This window comes from Solanum pennellii, chromosome 6 (assembly GCF_001406875.1).
Source record: "Solanum pennellii chromosome 6, SPENNV200".
Lineage (NCBI taxonomy): Eukaryota > Viridiplantae > Streptophyta > Magnoliopsida > Solanales > Solanaceae > Solanum > Solanum pennellii.
This window is the reverse complement of record NC_028642.1, coordinates 41,482,943-41,499,202: the sequence shown is the minus strand read 5'-3', so window position 1 is coordinate 41,499,202 and position 16,260 is coordinate 41,482,943. Positions and strand designations below refer to the sequence as shown.

At 36.6% G+C, this 16,260-nt stretch overlaps 2 protein-coding genes across 2 annotated transcripts; one reads left to right on the top strand and one right to left on the bottom strand.

The window, feature by feature from the left end:
* Positions 1-6,252: 6,252 nt before the first annotated feature.
* Positions 6,253-8,120, top strand: LOC107023185 (arogenate dehydrogenase 1, chloroplastic-like). The gene is made up of 7 exons (XM_015223793.2): positions 6,253-6,522; positions 6,603-6,771; positions 6,861-7,016; positions 7,135-7,217; positions 7,290-7,359; positions 7,530-7,604; positions 7,698-8,120. Exons 1-7 carry the CDS (start codon positions 6,350-6,352, stop codon positions 7,788-7,790), a joined length of 819 nt encoding a protein of 272 aa, XP_015079279.1. The 5' UTR covers positions 6,253-6,349; the 3' UTR covers positions 7,791-8,120.
* A 369-nt stretch (positions 8,121-8,489) lies between these two features.
* LOC107023184 (protein RETICULATA-RELATED 5, chloroplastic) lies at positions 8,490-15,832 on the bottom strand. Its single transcript, XM_015223792.2, has 7 exons — positions 15,014-15,832; positions 14,535-14,664; positions 13,711-14,241; positions 11,091-11,198; positions 10,351-10,899; positions 9,728-9,841; positions 8,490-8,827 (listed from the first exon to the last, which is right to left on the bottom strand). Exons 1-7 carry the CDS (start codon positions 15,676-15,678, stop codon positions 8,681-8,683), a joined length of 2,244 nt encoding a protein of 747 aa, XP_015079278.1. The 5' UTR covers positions 15,679-15,832; the 3' UTR covers positions 8,490-8,680.
* Between the last annotated feature and the right edge of the window lie 428 nt (positions 15,833-16,260).

The following is a 16,260-nucleotide window of genomic DNA, read 5'->3' as shown; positions in this document are numbered from 1 at the left end:
AACTAAATTTACTAAATCTAAGGAACTACTTTAACAACTTAATCTAAATCTACTCTAACAACTTGATAAGAATTGATAACAAACTAACAAACTAGTGAGTATGTCAACACCCCCCCTCAAGTTAGGTGTGGTGCAACAATGCCTAACTTGGATAAACACCGAAAGAAGGCAGGGTTGGGCAGCGGCTTTGTGAGAGTGTCTGCAATTTGATCCCCGGCAGGAAGATATTTGACTACCACTCTACCTGAGTTCACACTGTTCCGGAGGTTGTGAAAGTCTATTGCAATGTGTTTCATCTTCCTGTGGAATACTGGGGTTTTGATGAGATATGAAACACCAATATTATCACAAAAATGTTTGGCATTTGCAAGACTTGATATCGTAATTGAGTCAACAAGTTGTGTACCCAAGTAAATTAAGAGAGTGCTTTGGCTACAGATTTGTATTCTGCTTCAATAGAGGACTTAGCAATTGATTGTTGCTTCTTAGAGGAACAACATATCAGATTTAATCCCAAGAAGAGTATGTACCAGATGTGGAGATTCTATCATAGGAATCACTTGCCCAATCAGCATCGGCGTACATATATAGATTACTATAAGAGTGGATAGAGATTTGCAGGCACCACGTTGATGATTCCTTGAGGTATCCAAGAATCCTTTTTACTGCTTTCCAATGCTCCAGACTTGTGGATTGCATAAATTGTGATAGTTTGTTAACTGCAAAAGCAATATCAGGACGCGTGAATGATAAGTATTGCAATTTACCAATAGCGCATCGATACAAGGTTTCATAGGCATGAGGTCAACCATTGCCTGCTTTGGGTGGTGAACATGAGCACATGGGTGTCGTAACTCCTTTACAGTCAGCCATATCCACATTAGAGAGAATCTCAAGTATGTATATGTATTGTGATAAGACAATCCCATTTGGAATATGTTTGACTTCGATCCCCAAAAAATAGTTGACTTCACCAAGGTTCTTTAGGGAGAACGTGTAAGCCAAAGAGTTGTTACATGTGTGACCAAGGTTGGGTAATTTCCAGTAATGAGGATATCATCAACATATACTAGAATATACATCGTGACAGCTTTAGATATGAAAATAAACATAGAAGCATCTTATTCAGACTTAACAAATCTAATTATAGTGAAGTGAGATTTGAGAGCTTCATACCAGGCACGAGTAGCTTGTTTTAGGCCATAAATGGCCTTTTTCAGACGACAGACATGATTGGGAAATCAGGGTTGACATAGAATTTCTGCTGCAATATGAATACTTGATCATGTAGGTCACCTTGCAAAAATGCATTATTCATGTCAAGCTGCTGAACTTTCCAATTATTTTGAATTGCAAAAGAAAGGAAAATTATGATGGTGGTTGATTTGACAACCAGACCGAAAGTTTCATGAAAGTCTAATCCTAAACATTGTGTGAAACCTTTTGCGACTAATCACGCCTTGTATCTGTCAATAGAACCATCAACTTTCTTTTAATGCGAAATAACCACTCACAATCAACAATATTGTTTATCGGGTCCCTAGGTATTAGTTCCCAAATTTGGTTTCTCATTAAGGCTTCATATCTCAGATCCATTGCATTCTTCCGTTCAATGTGCTTAACGGCTTGCTTAAAGGTATTTGGAGTGGGGGAAAAGTGAGCCACGAAGCTAAACTTTTTCATTATTTTTGGAACTTGTGATCACATCGGATGGTGGAGGGGCAGCGGCTGGTGACATAATTGCTGGCGGATTCTATGGTTACTGGTTGTGTGGTGGACGAAAGGAATAGGGTAATGGGTGAGAGTTGTGGTTGCTTCATAAGTAGTGAAGGAGGTTGAGAACAGATAGGAATCATACCTGATGAATTGATGAAGTGGAGATTTCTGGTAGTTGCCTTTCAATTATGGACTCTGGAGTGTTTGAATGAGAGGAAACTATTAAGGTGATAGGATAGAACCAGAAGAGTTGGAACGAGATTGGAGTCCAAATTTAATTGGATTGTCGGATGAGTATCCTTACATACTTGGTACTCTATGATTTCCCATTGTTATGTGGAAAACTTATTTTGCAAGTGTGAGAACATTTGAGTTAAAGGAAAAATATCTTCACAAAATCGAACATCACAACTGACAAAATTTTTTGAGTGGACTGGATCAAAGCAAAGGTGTGCATGATGAACAATAGAAACTCCTAAGTAGACACACGGTGTGGATCTAGGCTAAAATTTTTGTGTATATGTCTTAAGGCATAGATAACAAAGACAACCAAAAATTTTCAGTGAAGAGTATTTTGGTGGTTTGCCAAATAATTTCTTATACGGAGAATCATTATTCAGGCTAGGTGTAGGGAGTCTATTTATGAGAAAGACAACATGGTGACAGGCAAAGGACCATAATTCAGATGGTAGTGAGGCTTCATTGAGAAGAGTTCGAGTTGTTTCGACAATGTGACGATGTCGTCGTTCAGCGATTGCAACTCGTTGGGACGTGTAGGATGGGAGATCAAAATGTTCAATGCCATGGCATTGTAGGTTTTGTTTAAGACCTGTGAATTCACCCCCTCTATCAGTATAAAGTGAGACAATTTTGTGTTTAATTTTTTTTTTCTACTAAAGGATGAAAGTTTGCAAAAATTGAAGCAACTTCACTTTTGTTTTTGATTGTATACAACCAAGTATATTTGGTGTAAGGATCAACAAAAATGCAGTAATACAATTTTTTATCAATGGATAAAATGAGTGATGGAGACCATAAATCACTAAACAAAGTTTTAAGTAGTGCATTACTATTTAAAGTAAGTCGTTGAAATGGCAAACGATAAGCTTTATTTAATGAGCACGAATTACAAAAATGAAATTTTTCTTTGGTGGAAAAGGGAAGTGAAAAATTATTTAGTACTAAGTCTAGGATTTTCAGATGAGGCTGACCCAAGCAACAATGCCACAGTTGACGGAAAACTTTGGTTGGTGAAGTTGGCGGAAGGTGGCACATGATGCCTCTGGGGCCACTCATAGAGTTCATGTTTATTCCGGCCTTGTACCAGCAGTCTCCGAGCTTTGAGATCCTTCACACGAAAAGAGTGTGGAAAAAATTTGATTGAAGTTAGATTGTCAGTGCAAAACTTAGCAACAAAAATAAGGTTCTTTTTTATAGATGAAGCACAAAGAGTGTTAGAGAACATGAAATTGGAGTTAGAAGCCTTAATTTGAGTTAAACATTGTGTTCTTCAAGATTACTTGACTCGGTTGTGACATAATGGGTTGCTCCAGAGTCAAGGATCTTGCATCTGAGTGATGATTTGACACAAAGTTGACCTTTGCTTCAAAGTGGTTGTGCGATTTTGAGCGACACGTATCAGCTATGTGACCGATCTTTTGGAAAAGTTGGCATTTTACCGCTTGCGTGAGTTGTCTCCCATTCTGTTGATTTGTAGGGACCGCTTGTCATGGTGCTTGTGGTCTTGAAGACTGATTTGGGAAGCGACGATTATTTTTATGATGTTGGGGCTGAAAGTTGGTCCTTTGTGCAACTGTAGTCGTGATGATGAAGAAGGACCTGTCAATATCTTGATGTTTGAGAAAGAGTTCATGGTCCGTGAGTTTCTGAAATAGTTCCTCAAAGCTTAGGGTTGTATCGCGTGCTCTTATAGCGACAGTGATTTCACGATACTCATGACCTTGGCCACTCAAGATCTTGATTGCTATTTCATCATCAATTACTGGGGAACCTGCTACTTCAAGAGCATCACCAATCGATCTGATCTCCTGTAGGTAAGTAGCAACTGTCTTGGAGGCCTTTTTTCATGTTTTGCAACTAATCTCGCAAGTTGAAGAGTCGAGTGTCTCTTATTGGCATAAGCTATATAAAGGAGATCCCAAGCTATCTTCGCCAAAGAGGCACTTGCAAAAGTGCGAGCAATGGTGAGATCAACGGATGCCATCATTGCCTGTTGAATTAGTTGGTCTTGGCAAAATCACAACTCATAGTCAGGATTGGAGATGGTACTATCGGTTTGTGTGATAGTAATCGGCAGAGCAGATTTGGTAGTAGTGAGATGCCCAAGGATATTGTGTCCATTGAGTAGCATTACTAGTTGCACCTTCCAGGTGGCAAAGTTGAGGTTACCCTGCATATTGATAGGTAATTGGGCAGCTGGATTGAACTGTACCACATGAATGGTAGTCGAAACTACAGCAGCACTGTCACTGGTGGTAGCAGGAATAACAATGTTTGGACGCAAAGAAAGGGAAAAAAAGAAAATTGGATCAGACTCGTGAGAGTTTTAGAGGGGCTCTAATACCATAAAGAGATTGAGAATCAAAGAAAACTTGAACGAATCTTATTCAAACGTAGTATCAACTTAAATACAAGTAAGATGTAACTAACTTGACTAATTCTAAGGAGCTATTCTAACAACTTAATATGTAACTAAGTTGACTAATGTTATACTTTGAGTCCAAATATACCCCTCATGTTATACTTTGAGTCCAAATATACCCCTCTCATTATACATTGAACAAATATACCCTTAACTTTGACGGAAAAACATGTGACAAACTCAAATCCAAATTATTTACTCTCAATTTGCTTCGAAACTCACTTGTGTAACTCATACCAACTCATTCCCTCCGTTTTGAGCTCTTATTTTCATTTTTCCATTCATTATTCTATTTTTAAATTTATTGTACTAGAAATAATAAAATATGAATATCACACAATATCATTGTGCTGCATTTTTCCCTCACAAATTAAAAATCTTCAAATTTATTTCTATGAAATTAATCATTGTACCCACATCTTTCTGCTATTATAAAAAGTACAAGAAAATAATGAACGTAGGGAGTATTGATTTTTGGATGCTCAAACCTCGGTAGTGTATTTTCTTTGATTAATAGTGACACTTTTTAGAAGAGGTTAAGCATGATAAATTATTTTAAGAAAAACCTCATTTCGAAAGAAAGAATAATCATACTTTCTCCATTTAAAAAAGAATGACCCTATTTCCTCTTTAGTCTGTTTCAAAAAGAATGACCCTTTTCCTTTTTTGGTAACACTTTAACTTTAACTTTCCACGTGCCATGTTTAAGACCACAAGATTAAAGGGCATTTTGGTACATTTTGACATAACTTTAATTTAGAACCACAAGATTAAAAAGAATTTTTTTTTTAAACTATGTCCTAAGTCAAATTAGGTCATAGGAAGTATTAGTTTTTGAATACGATAAATTATTAGCTTCTTTTAAGAGGAAGATGCAAAGAAAAGAATTCAAAGCGGAGGAAATGAATTTCTAAAAGAATTAAGTATTTGAAATTCGAGATGCGTTATTTGATTTTTTGAGTTTGTCACATGTTTTCCCATTAAAGTTAAGGGTATATTTGCTCAAAGTATAATGAGAGGGGTATATTTGGACTCAAAGCATAACATGAGGGGTATATTTGAACCGAAAGTATAACGAAGGATATATATAAACTATTTTCAATAGTACAAGGGTATATTTGACCCTTTGCCCTTTATTATATTCGAAAGATAATATAGTAAAATTACTTTTTTATTTATAATTTCTTAAAAATTATACAAAGTCAATAATGAACAACATAATTGGACTGAGACAATATATTTTACAAACAGATTGGATAGACTGATAATTTATTTCACCACAGATTGGACCAATAATTGATGTTTTGATCTGTCACTTTCTCCACTCATCGTAAAGGTTGACGAAATAACTTAAATTCTCGAATGTAAATCCCAATTAAGAAGTCGTATGTTTCACCTAAAATTTGATTTGAAATTTCATAATATTTAATTTCTCAATAATATTTTCTTTACAATTTCTTTTTTCAAATTTATCAATATATATATATATATAATGGAGGTCAAGCGATTGTTTTAGTAACCTAATAATTGAGACAGTTAATCTGCTGATAAGAAAATGGAGTTAGATTCGGCCAAGAGTAACCTTGAAAAACTTCTGCTTTACGAAGAAAGATAGAGAATAAGCACCTTGAACCAAATTCAGAACTTGTTTCTGTATGGCAGGAAGCTCTCAATTTATTTCATACATTACCCAATTATCAAAGATATTATAGCGAGAAGCGTTTTATAACTTGTAATTATCCAAAACTAGTTTTGTTAGTGACTAAATATGAAAGCGAAGTGTAGTCGCTTCCGTTTTTGACTTTTAGTTGCGTTCCCGCGTCTTGAGACTCTTTCTTCTTTTGTTTTCTATTTATTTTTTTTAGATATAAAAATAAAAGGACGCGTCCCACGTAAGGTCTGACAATACCACACATCAGCTACATCTTCTCCTTCGCATTTGTCGCTCTTTTATCTTCTTCTGTCGCATCCATGTCTTCGTCTTCTTCTTGTCAACCAAAAACTTTACGAATTGGCATAATTGGATTTGGTCCTTTCGCCCAGTTTCTGGCCAAAACTATGATGAAACAAGGCCATTTAATCCATGTAACTTCCAGATCAGATTATTCAGAGCTTTGTACAGATTTGGGCATCCTCTTCTTTAGGTATGCATTGGATATATAGACAATTTTTTGATAGTAGAAAAAAAAATGAGTATTTACCAGTTATTATTGATTGCCTGCAGAGATATGGGTGCATTTCTAGAATCGGATAATGAAGTTATAATGATTAGTACGTCCATCCTGTCTCTATCACAAGTTGTGGAGTCCATACCATTCAATTGTCTTAAGCGGCCTACACTTTTCGTTGATGTGCTCTCTGTTAAAGAACACCCAAAAGATGTCCTTTTGCGAGTATACAATTTTCACTCTACTGTTTCATATAATTTGCAAACTCATCAAAGCTTTTGTCTAACAATACCCATGTGTTTGAACTTTGAAAGATGATGCCTCGAGAGTGTGACTTGCTGTGTACACACCCAATGTTTGGACCAGAAAGTGGTAAGGATGGATGGGCAGATTTGACTTTTATGTACGACATGGTTCGAATTAGAGATCAACCCCTCTGTTCTAGCTTTCTCCACATCTTCTCAAGTGAGGTAAGGAAGTACTGCAGATATGTCTTACCTCAATTTTATTGCTTTCTCATAGTGATCCCAATTTGACTGGAAAGATCGAGAACCCCTGTCTGAGAAATGCACTGATCTTCTATTGCAGGGTTGCAAAATGCTGGAAATGACTTGTGAAGAGCATGATAGATTAGCTGCTCAAAGTCAATTTCTTACTCACACAATCGGCAGGTAATTTGTGTCACCTGCACGTTAGGAACAAATTACAGAATAACTATAGTGTTGATCTTCTTCACTTGACAGGATCTTGTCGGAAATGGAGGTTGAACCGACACCAATAGACACAAAAGGATTTCAGAAACTTGTTCAAGTGGTAATTATGCAACATTGACGATTCCTTAAGAGATTTATTTAGTTTTGTAGATTGCACTTGTAGAACATTAAGCATATGCCCTGCTGCACATTGATGAGCCTCTAGAGTAAACTTTCAACTTCTGGGACCTCTCATTTTTAATTCTTATACTAATATTGGACAACATGCAGAAGGAGAGCTCGGTTAAAGATAGTTTTGATCTGTTCAGCGGGCTATTCATCCACAATAGGTTTGCCAGGCAACAGGTATAGTAATGCTCCTTTTATATTCTGCAACTGAATCATCATTTCTTGATTTAATTGAAGGGGAAGAAAAACTGACCACAGAATGACGTGCAGATGAAAAATTTAGAAGTAGCATTGGAGAAAACTAAAGAGAAACTTCAAGAGAGATCGAAGGAGCTGCAGGATCCTATCATATCGAAGTTCTAACAACTACTGAAGAATACGAATGAACGGGAACTTCATACTCATTTTCTTGGTCTTGTAATATTTCATTGTTTATATTCTGTAAGATGATTATTTGTTTGCAACTTTTACCAAGACACATCACGAGGAATCAATCTAGAGTTCTAGACAATTAGCTCTAAAAATGAAAGGACGTGTTGTTAAGAGTCGACAGTAAAAGTGCTCCATTGCTTGTATCATTTATTATTAAGATGATTTTTTGTTGTTCAACATATCATTAAGATGACAAATGAATTAATTGGACAATTCACTATAAAGTGATTGAATAACAAAGATTTCACCCTTTTTAAGGCATCTATGTTTTCACCTTTTTTTTTTTTTTTTGTATTTCTTTTTTGACCAGGCATATTATGAATGCCGACCCTATATAGACTTTGAGAGATTGTAACTCCATAACCATTTTAAGGATTCTCAGGTTTTGCAAGGTAAAGTACCTTGCATTGAGCCACTTATGACGAACAAAGTTTATGTCATTGTTCACTGTTTCTGCAATGCGTTCCTACATTTCATTTTTATCTACAGCACAAAAGCAATTTCTACAGTTTTACTTAATAAGATATCCAAAGGTTCAACTAAAGTCAATTTTGAGTTTTTACAACTATGGTAAGAGGAGTATCCACTATCCAGTGCAATGTTGTATTTGGTTATAGTTAAACAGTGCTGTAGTTTCAGTCTGCTTTTATTCTCGGCAAAGTAGATCCAAGGGCCTGAATAACAAAGATTTATTTGACATGACTCAAAGTTTATAAACTGTGTACATTGACAGGCTATAAATTGAATGATATACAGCAAAAGAATCAAAACTGCTGCTTACAAGTAATGCTAGAAAGTAGAGGAGATAAGTGGAAGTGTTACTATTGACTGTTGATTTCATCAGTATTGGTATCTTCTGGAGTATTGCAACCAACTGCAGTAGGATTTGCAGAATCTGGAACAAGATCAGGAACTTGCTCGCTCTTGCGGGCCTGCAATCCTGTAACCCGCGCAAGGTCGATCCATTGCTGTGGAAGAAGCGATACAGAAGTACTAAATCATTAGCAATGAGAAAGATTACTTATCAACAATTAGATGATAGGTGGATGAATGGTTTCCTAAAAGAAGAGGTGAAGTTGGAGGGCAAGTTTGTATGAAAATAATGTGTGAGACCCAGGGTAAGAGCATGTCAGGCACTAATAGGGTAAGGGGGGAAATTAGGTAATTAATGGTATTGAGAAATTCTCTAGTCCCTCTAATCCCCTTTCTGGTTTCCTCCCCCCCTTCTCAGTCACTCTCCTTCTTTCTCTTTTTCAGTGTATTCTGTTGCTACAGTCTAATCCCTTAATTAGTGTTTGTATTTGACTATTTGTTCAGTTCAGTTCATTATTGGAGGATTTGCTTGGATTAGTAGGGTACATTACCGTGTTTTGAATCTAATTGGTTTTGCTTGGTGACAATACCATTCATTGCGTCTTTACTTCAGAGCTGCTATGAGGATAGATGGATATTCTCTTGAAAGAAAAGCAGCATCTCCTACTACGTTTCTAAGAGTCAATTTTTTGCTAGAGAAAGAAGGCTAATTGGGTCAAGGATAGGACAAAATATAAAGAGCGGAAGATGAAGCAATAAAGGATAGGAAATCGAAATAGAAGGTTTTAAGCAGAGAATGGTAAAGGGGCGGGCACATTTTCTACCAAGCTTCGAACCTTGCACCAGTTAGCCCTCAGGAACAGAACAAATAAATATAAGGCACTACCCTGAACCCTGAGCAGACCCTCACAAAGACTAATCTTTTAGATTCCATTATCATTAACCTACATGACTATTTACTGGGATACTCACGAAAGAAGTTTATGGTTGATTAGTTGTAAAAAAGGAAAAGGAAAAGAAGATTTAACTTCAAAGAATTTCAGCCTGTATCTAACCTGGGTTCCCCAATAGGAGTTGATCGTTCGAACAACAAAAGATAGCATATTTACAAATAATGTTTGGTCAGAAAATTGATCTGCAAGCCGGTGCTCTACCAATCCTGCAATAACCTGCATTTCATGAAAATTATTGGTTTCAGTTGAACCTCAAACACCTCAATAGAAAGTTAAAGGAAATCATTGTCATATAGGTGTTTCTAAAGTAACTGCTACTATAAAGTTTCAGTTTCGTGTCAAACATATTACAACAGTAAAGATGAAGGGGCCAAATTTGATTAACTATCAGACTTTCACAAGCTCCAGGAAGCATTAAAACATGTCCAATGTTAATCCATTTTGGGCTTTTTCTCAAACTTGAAAGGGAACCCATGATAAAGGGTCGTTTTTGAAACAAAATGACAGAAAAAATCAATCTCCAGTTTTTGATGATTATGGTAGAAACATCATCCAGAAAAATCCTTAAAATTGGCAGGAGCTAAAGATGGTTTTAAAATATTGTTTAAAAATATACTGGCGGAGTCCATGTTTAACCAAGATATCCAATGAAAATAGATAATCAGCATCTTGGATTTGAAAACAAAACAATATAAAAGATTAAGCTGTCAAGTATATGATGTTACCTGATAACGCAGATTTGCAGATGTACCAAGAAATGATGAATACACAAGCGCCGTTTTCAATATTGGCGATCGCTTGTTCTTCTGGACAGTAGTAAAGGTCGGATTGAATACTTTGCGCATTGCAAACAAGATATTCGATGAAGCCACCGCCCCGATGCTAGAAACAAATCCTACACCGGCCAATTTAAGGCCACCAACAAGCACAGAGGCAACTCTGTGACTCACATCCCAGTCCTTCCCAACAACACTTTTCTGAAAAGCATTATCTGGGATGGAACCCAGGAGACCTTTCAATGCTCCGATGCTCTCAGGTACATCAACATCATCAGTGACTGACAAGAAAGAAATTGTTGGAGCAGGAAGCCACACTGTGAAAAAATCCACAACTATACCCCTAACAGTGTCTGTAATAACATAATCAATCTCCTCAAAAAAATTCTCTTTGCGCTTCTCATACTGTGCCAACAGAGTAGTTGTTATTGATATAGATTCTTCAATAGCTAATCGATGTAGAAATTTAGGATCAGCCAACAATCTTTCTCTAAAACCCTGCATCAAAGCAAGCTTCTTTTCAACTTCAAACAACTTAGCATTTTCTTTATACACCAGTACAAGCATAAAAAAAAAAATAAAGTAGAAAAAATTTAATGTCATTATTTATTTCTTCTTTCTTTGTTCATTCTCTTTTCTCCTCCTGCGGGTGAACAAGTATTTTAGAAAAGATGTTTGTCATAGCACACCTGAAAGCGATCTGTTAACTCTGAAACGAAAGGATATTGCTCTAGATCAAAAAAGTTCTGTAGCACTTCGGGGGATACCACACCAAGATCTAGTCCATTTTGAAGGTCCTGGAAAAGATAAGATGTTAGTATAATGAGATCAAGTTCCTCAGAGTACAACTCAATATAATACGCAAAATCAATCATTTTCCAACAGCTGCAGTATCATATACTCTCAAATTGCAACCAGTGTATATTAGTTGAAATTTGAAAACAAAGATAGTAATAGCTTCAAACTTTCTGCTACGAAATGTCAATTAACCCTAACAGGTGGGACACTAGGAAAACAGGAAGATGAATATGTAGCCCATAGATGTTAGAATTGTAGCTACAGGATCCATGACCATACAATCTCACTGAAACCCTGCCAAAAAGTGCTATAGCTCTTGGCTCAACGGAAAAGAAATATAGAGATTGATGTGTGGTAAGGGAATCTCACGAGTTTGAATCCAGACTAATGAACCAAGTCCGGTATTTGAGTGGAAAAAAAGTAGAAATGGGGATTTTTTTGGATATAAAAAGGTGCAATTTGATTCAAATACAGATGGAAAATTACATGTTTTTGGAATGAAGTCTTCTACACAATAAATCAGTTCCTTGGCCGCTTAGTTCAATTTTATCTCAATTACTCTCTATAAATATGAAATGTGATATTTTAAATCTGGGAAGACAACCTGTGTCATTCTTACTGATAAATAATTGAAGGGGGAGGCCCCTTTTCCCTGATGCTTTTGGGGCCCAAAAGAATGTTAAACAGACATCACTATCCAAGCTCGAACTTGAACCTAGTGTAAGAAAGTAACAGGGTGTTGAGCTTTATTATTGGTCCGATAACAGCAATCAGCATACAGGACAGTGGTAATTTGGTACTGAGTTATGCAACTTGTAACCCTTTACTTCTGAAATTATTTAATACATCTTTTTTGAACTTGGCAACTTCATTTAATACATTTTTAGAAATAAGTCTTTCAACGAACATCTCATATTTTATGAGTACATAAAGTGCTCAGGAAGCCATGTCAACAAAATGGAATAGAAAATTTATGATGGGTAACTTCAAACAATTATTTTTCACCAAAAAAATTGTGGAATCCAATTTACCATTGATGTGAAGGTATGACAAATTTGTCAAAGAAAAAAAAAGTACCTTACTAATAAACAAACGTAGACATCATATTCAGTTCACTACAGCAGATAGAACAAATGAAATTCCATCTGAGGACCTTTAGCACACGATTCAGGGGTCAATGTTGCGGTAAATGGTATAAAGGCCATCAGTGCAGGACTGATTATACAATGACTGAGTTGTAATATGGAAGTTATTCCTTTTGGAAAGGTGATTCTATAAATGAAGTAGACATAAGCACCGAATGGTCAGGCATAGTGGTCAATGAAGAAGTGCAAACCATGAAGATTCGGGTTCAAATCCTAGTAGAAACAGAAAACACTAGGTTAGTTTTTCCTATGCCTAGTCTTGAACTCTTGATAGTCAGATTCACCCATTAATAGTGTTGGTGGGAAAATAGCAGGTACTCTGGTGGAATAGCTGAGGTGTGCACAAGCTGGCCCGAGCAATAAATAAATAAAGTAGATGTGATGCACATGAGACTTGAGAGGAACTAGATCAGTAGAAACATGGTGATTGCATATCTAGGGAAGGGTAACGACTCAATCAGAAAACAACTTCCCCACAGTACTAAAAGCTCCATTTGCGAATGGAATTCATTTTAGTAAGTGAGAAACATCCAAATGCATATGGGACCAGAGACAAGACAAGCTAGATTAAGTCTTATATAATTTGATAAAGCAGTCGAGAGAGAGCATTGGACATAGCCAGAATGAACTGGTGCAGAAGTTTCAATTCATTAACTGGTCATAATCATGAACATGCCTCATATATAGAATATACCACTGTTTGAGATTATAGGATATCCTTCACATACTGAATATACCACATTAAGGTAGACCAAAGATTCCCATCTCTTACTAACTGAGAGAAGGACCCTATAGATATAAGTCTCTTCAAAAAGCAAAAACCCTAATAACCCTTGAGGAATACCTACCAGCAGACTTCTTGTACTAGAGTGATTTGTCTAAGTTCTCTCATTTGTCTTATTATTTATCTCGTTCACAAATCTCCGAGTTGAAGTATTCTCTACAAATGTGGTATGGAAGTCTTGGACTAAGACTTCTGTAAATTTATAAAAGGTTTGGTCAAATTAAATATTTTTTCGTCTGACTGAGAAGTACTGTATTCTATTAGGTTTGGTCAATTCTCTTCTGACAAACTAGTGGGGTAAAGAAGCAAGCTCTTTATTTAGTAAACACAAGCTACGATGAAAACCTAATTCTGAAGAACTCAGGCAGCAGGAGGCACTTGCAGATCTTGTAACACATAACTGATGTTTTAGTTACTAACCATCTAATGACTTCAAGATCCATACACTTAAAGCCTGAAAAACTCAGTTAGCAAGAGACTATCTGTTTTAATGATTCAATATATATGTACAACTGCAGCCAAAATAGGAGCTTAGAAGCTGAGTTAGTTATAACCTTTCATATCGAAGCATAAATAACTAACCTGAGGTAAAGCATCTCGTCTCCTGCCAGCTGCATTCATTACACGGGCAATTTCTGCACGATCAAAACAATTCCTGCTACAAGGTCTAGCTGCAGAGTACCACAGTAAATCAGCAACAGGAACTTCTCCCTCCCTCCTTAGCCATTGTCTTTCAGGGTCAAGTAGTATGACAATTTGATTTTTCTTTTGAATCTTCCTTGAAATTCTAGCAGGCACCCCAGTCCCTCTTGATCCATACATGACATGGGTAGCACCTGTGACAACTACAAGCATACCAGCCGCCCCATCATCCATCACTGCTTTTAAAACTATCTGGGACATGTTGTACTCTTCAACAACTCTTGCTTGTGCAGAGAGATATGAGCTTGGTCCGAAAGGAGTAGGCTGGTTCAGCATATTTACATCAGCAGCTGATCTGCGCGACATAGACGAAAAGCCTGAGATGAAACCTGAACCAGCTGGAGGAGCATATTTCTTACGATCGGCTTTTGAAAGCCCCCGAATACCTTCTGCTTGAACTGTTCGTAGGACCTATTCCACAAAAAAAAACAGAAAAATTAATATTTTCATCCTTAACTTATGAAGCTAGAACAACTTGATCAATGCACAGCACTACAAGACAGTGAAAAGCATTGGAATTTATAGAATAAAGAGATGTTCCGTGGTAACAAAAGGAATCAATCTTTTTTCTGCTGAATGTCTTGCAAGCATAGTGCATGTAAATGAGCACAGATAATAACCGTTAGCTACTTTATTCTCTGGATTCATAAATATTTCAAGCCCATTCTGGTCAACTTACAGATGAAGACACAGATAATAAGTACCTCTAGAGGCAAACCACATGCGACTAGTCGAACCCCATTTTCGCGACAATAAGTCAATAAGGGCTCATACTCATGCCAATATTGAGTTGGCCAATGTACAACATAAGATTTCAAACTCTCTCCATCAATCCTGCAATATCCAGCGCATAATATCAGATATGTCTCATACAAAAATTCCAATGCAACTAATTCTCTCTTACACAGAGGTAACAAATGCATAATAACAAACTCTTTGATAACAAGATCATACAACTCTAAACAAGATTTATTGCACGACTTCACATATGAAAGGTCATGAACATCATCAATTCTTCTCAAGAAAATCTACCCTAACTAAACAGAGTAGAACTGACAGTTCAAATCACATTTTTCAAAATGTAAACCTGTAGAACCATTTTTTGCTAGCATCATGAAATTTTATTCTGAAGACACACTAGGATGACCAAATTTTGGACATAGTACTCCAAGAGAATTCTAACCTTTTTGCCAAGTATTGATTTAGTTGTTCTTGTAAATTAGACGGAAATGCTTCTAGAGCCAACGAAATCGGCCGCTCTGCTTCGGCACATCTCTTCCTCAAATTCTTTACAATCTCCAGCTCCACTTCTTTATCATCTTGAGTTGGAACTTGCTCGGCTTCGCCTAAATACACGACCCGAGCATTCATAAGCTTCTCCCATACTTTCTTCTTGTCCTTCCCCAAAGCCAAAGGCTCTCCAATTACCGTCGCATCATAAATCCTCGAATTAATCACTTCCTCCGCCTTAACCACCGGATCAGGCGTCGGGGCCTCCACTGTAGTCACCGGAGGTTGCGGTGTACTCTCAGGCGGTGGTTTGTCGTCCGCTCTAGCAATTGCGGAATGGAGAGCACAAACTCCGATGGTAAGAAGAGGCATGAGGAGTACATTACGCCTAGTAGTCGAGGATTTTTGCTTCGGAATCAGCTCGTCGGAGTTATCGATGCCGCCGGTGGGCGACTGAGAACAACGAACTGAAAAGCTGACGTGGCTATGCTCGTGAACCAAGCAGCGGGGGAAATTGAGTCTTCTTCTGATTAAAAACTTTCGCCGGAGAAGAGTTGCCGGTGGAACATATAAGTGCAGTGATTTGGAAGAGATAGTACGGCCAGAGTTGGCCTTCATTTTCCAGTTGAAGGCTTTAACAAATCAGCTGAGGCAATCCAACATGGTCAGCGCCCTGCAATCCCCACCAATCACCAATCCTTTTTAGCCTTTAAAACTGTTCTGAACATTATTTCTTTCAATTTTATTTGTTTCTTTCTTTTTTTTATATCTTGATAAATAAACAATTAAAAATGAGACTGGAAAATCTCTTATGTCTAAAATATTTACATTTACATTTAATACCAATAATATAAATTTGAGACCACGAAATTCTCTAAAATATTTAGATTTTATTAATTTCATATTTTTTAAGAGTAACTTCTATACATTGTTATTGTATATTTTTTTTACATTGGCATATACTTTTAAGGCAAGTCTCTTTTTTTATTAATATTTTTATTTTATAATATCTAAGTATCAATTATAGTAATGTATGGTAATTAGGATTCTATTTTTATTTTAGCTATTAGTTTAGGATTCTTTTTCCTTGCGAAATAAAATTGCCATATTTATTTTACCGGTGTACTTTTACAGAATTTCCTTTAATATGAGTGTTGCTTCTCTTGTTCAATAGCATTGAAGCAAATTACGAGCATCCAC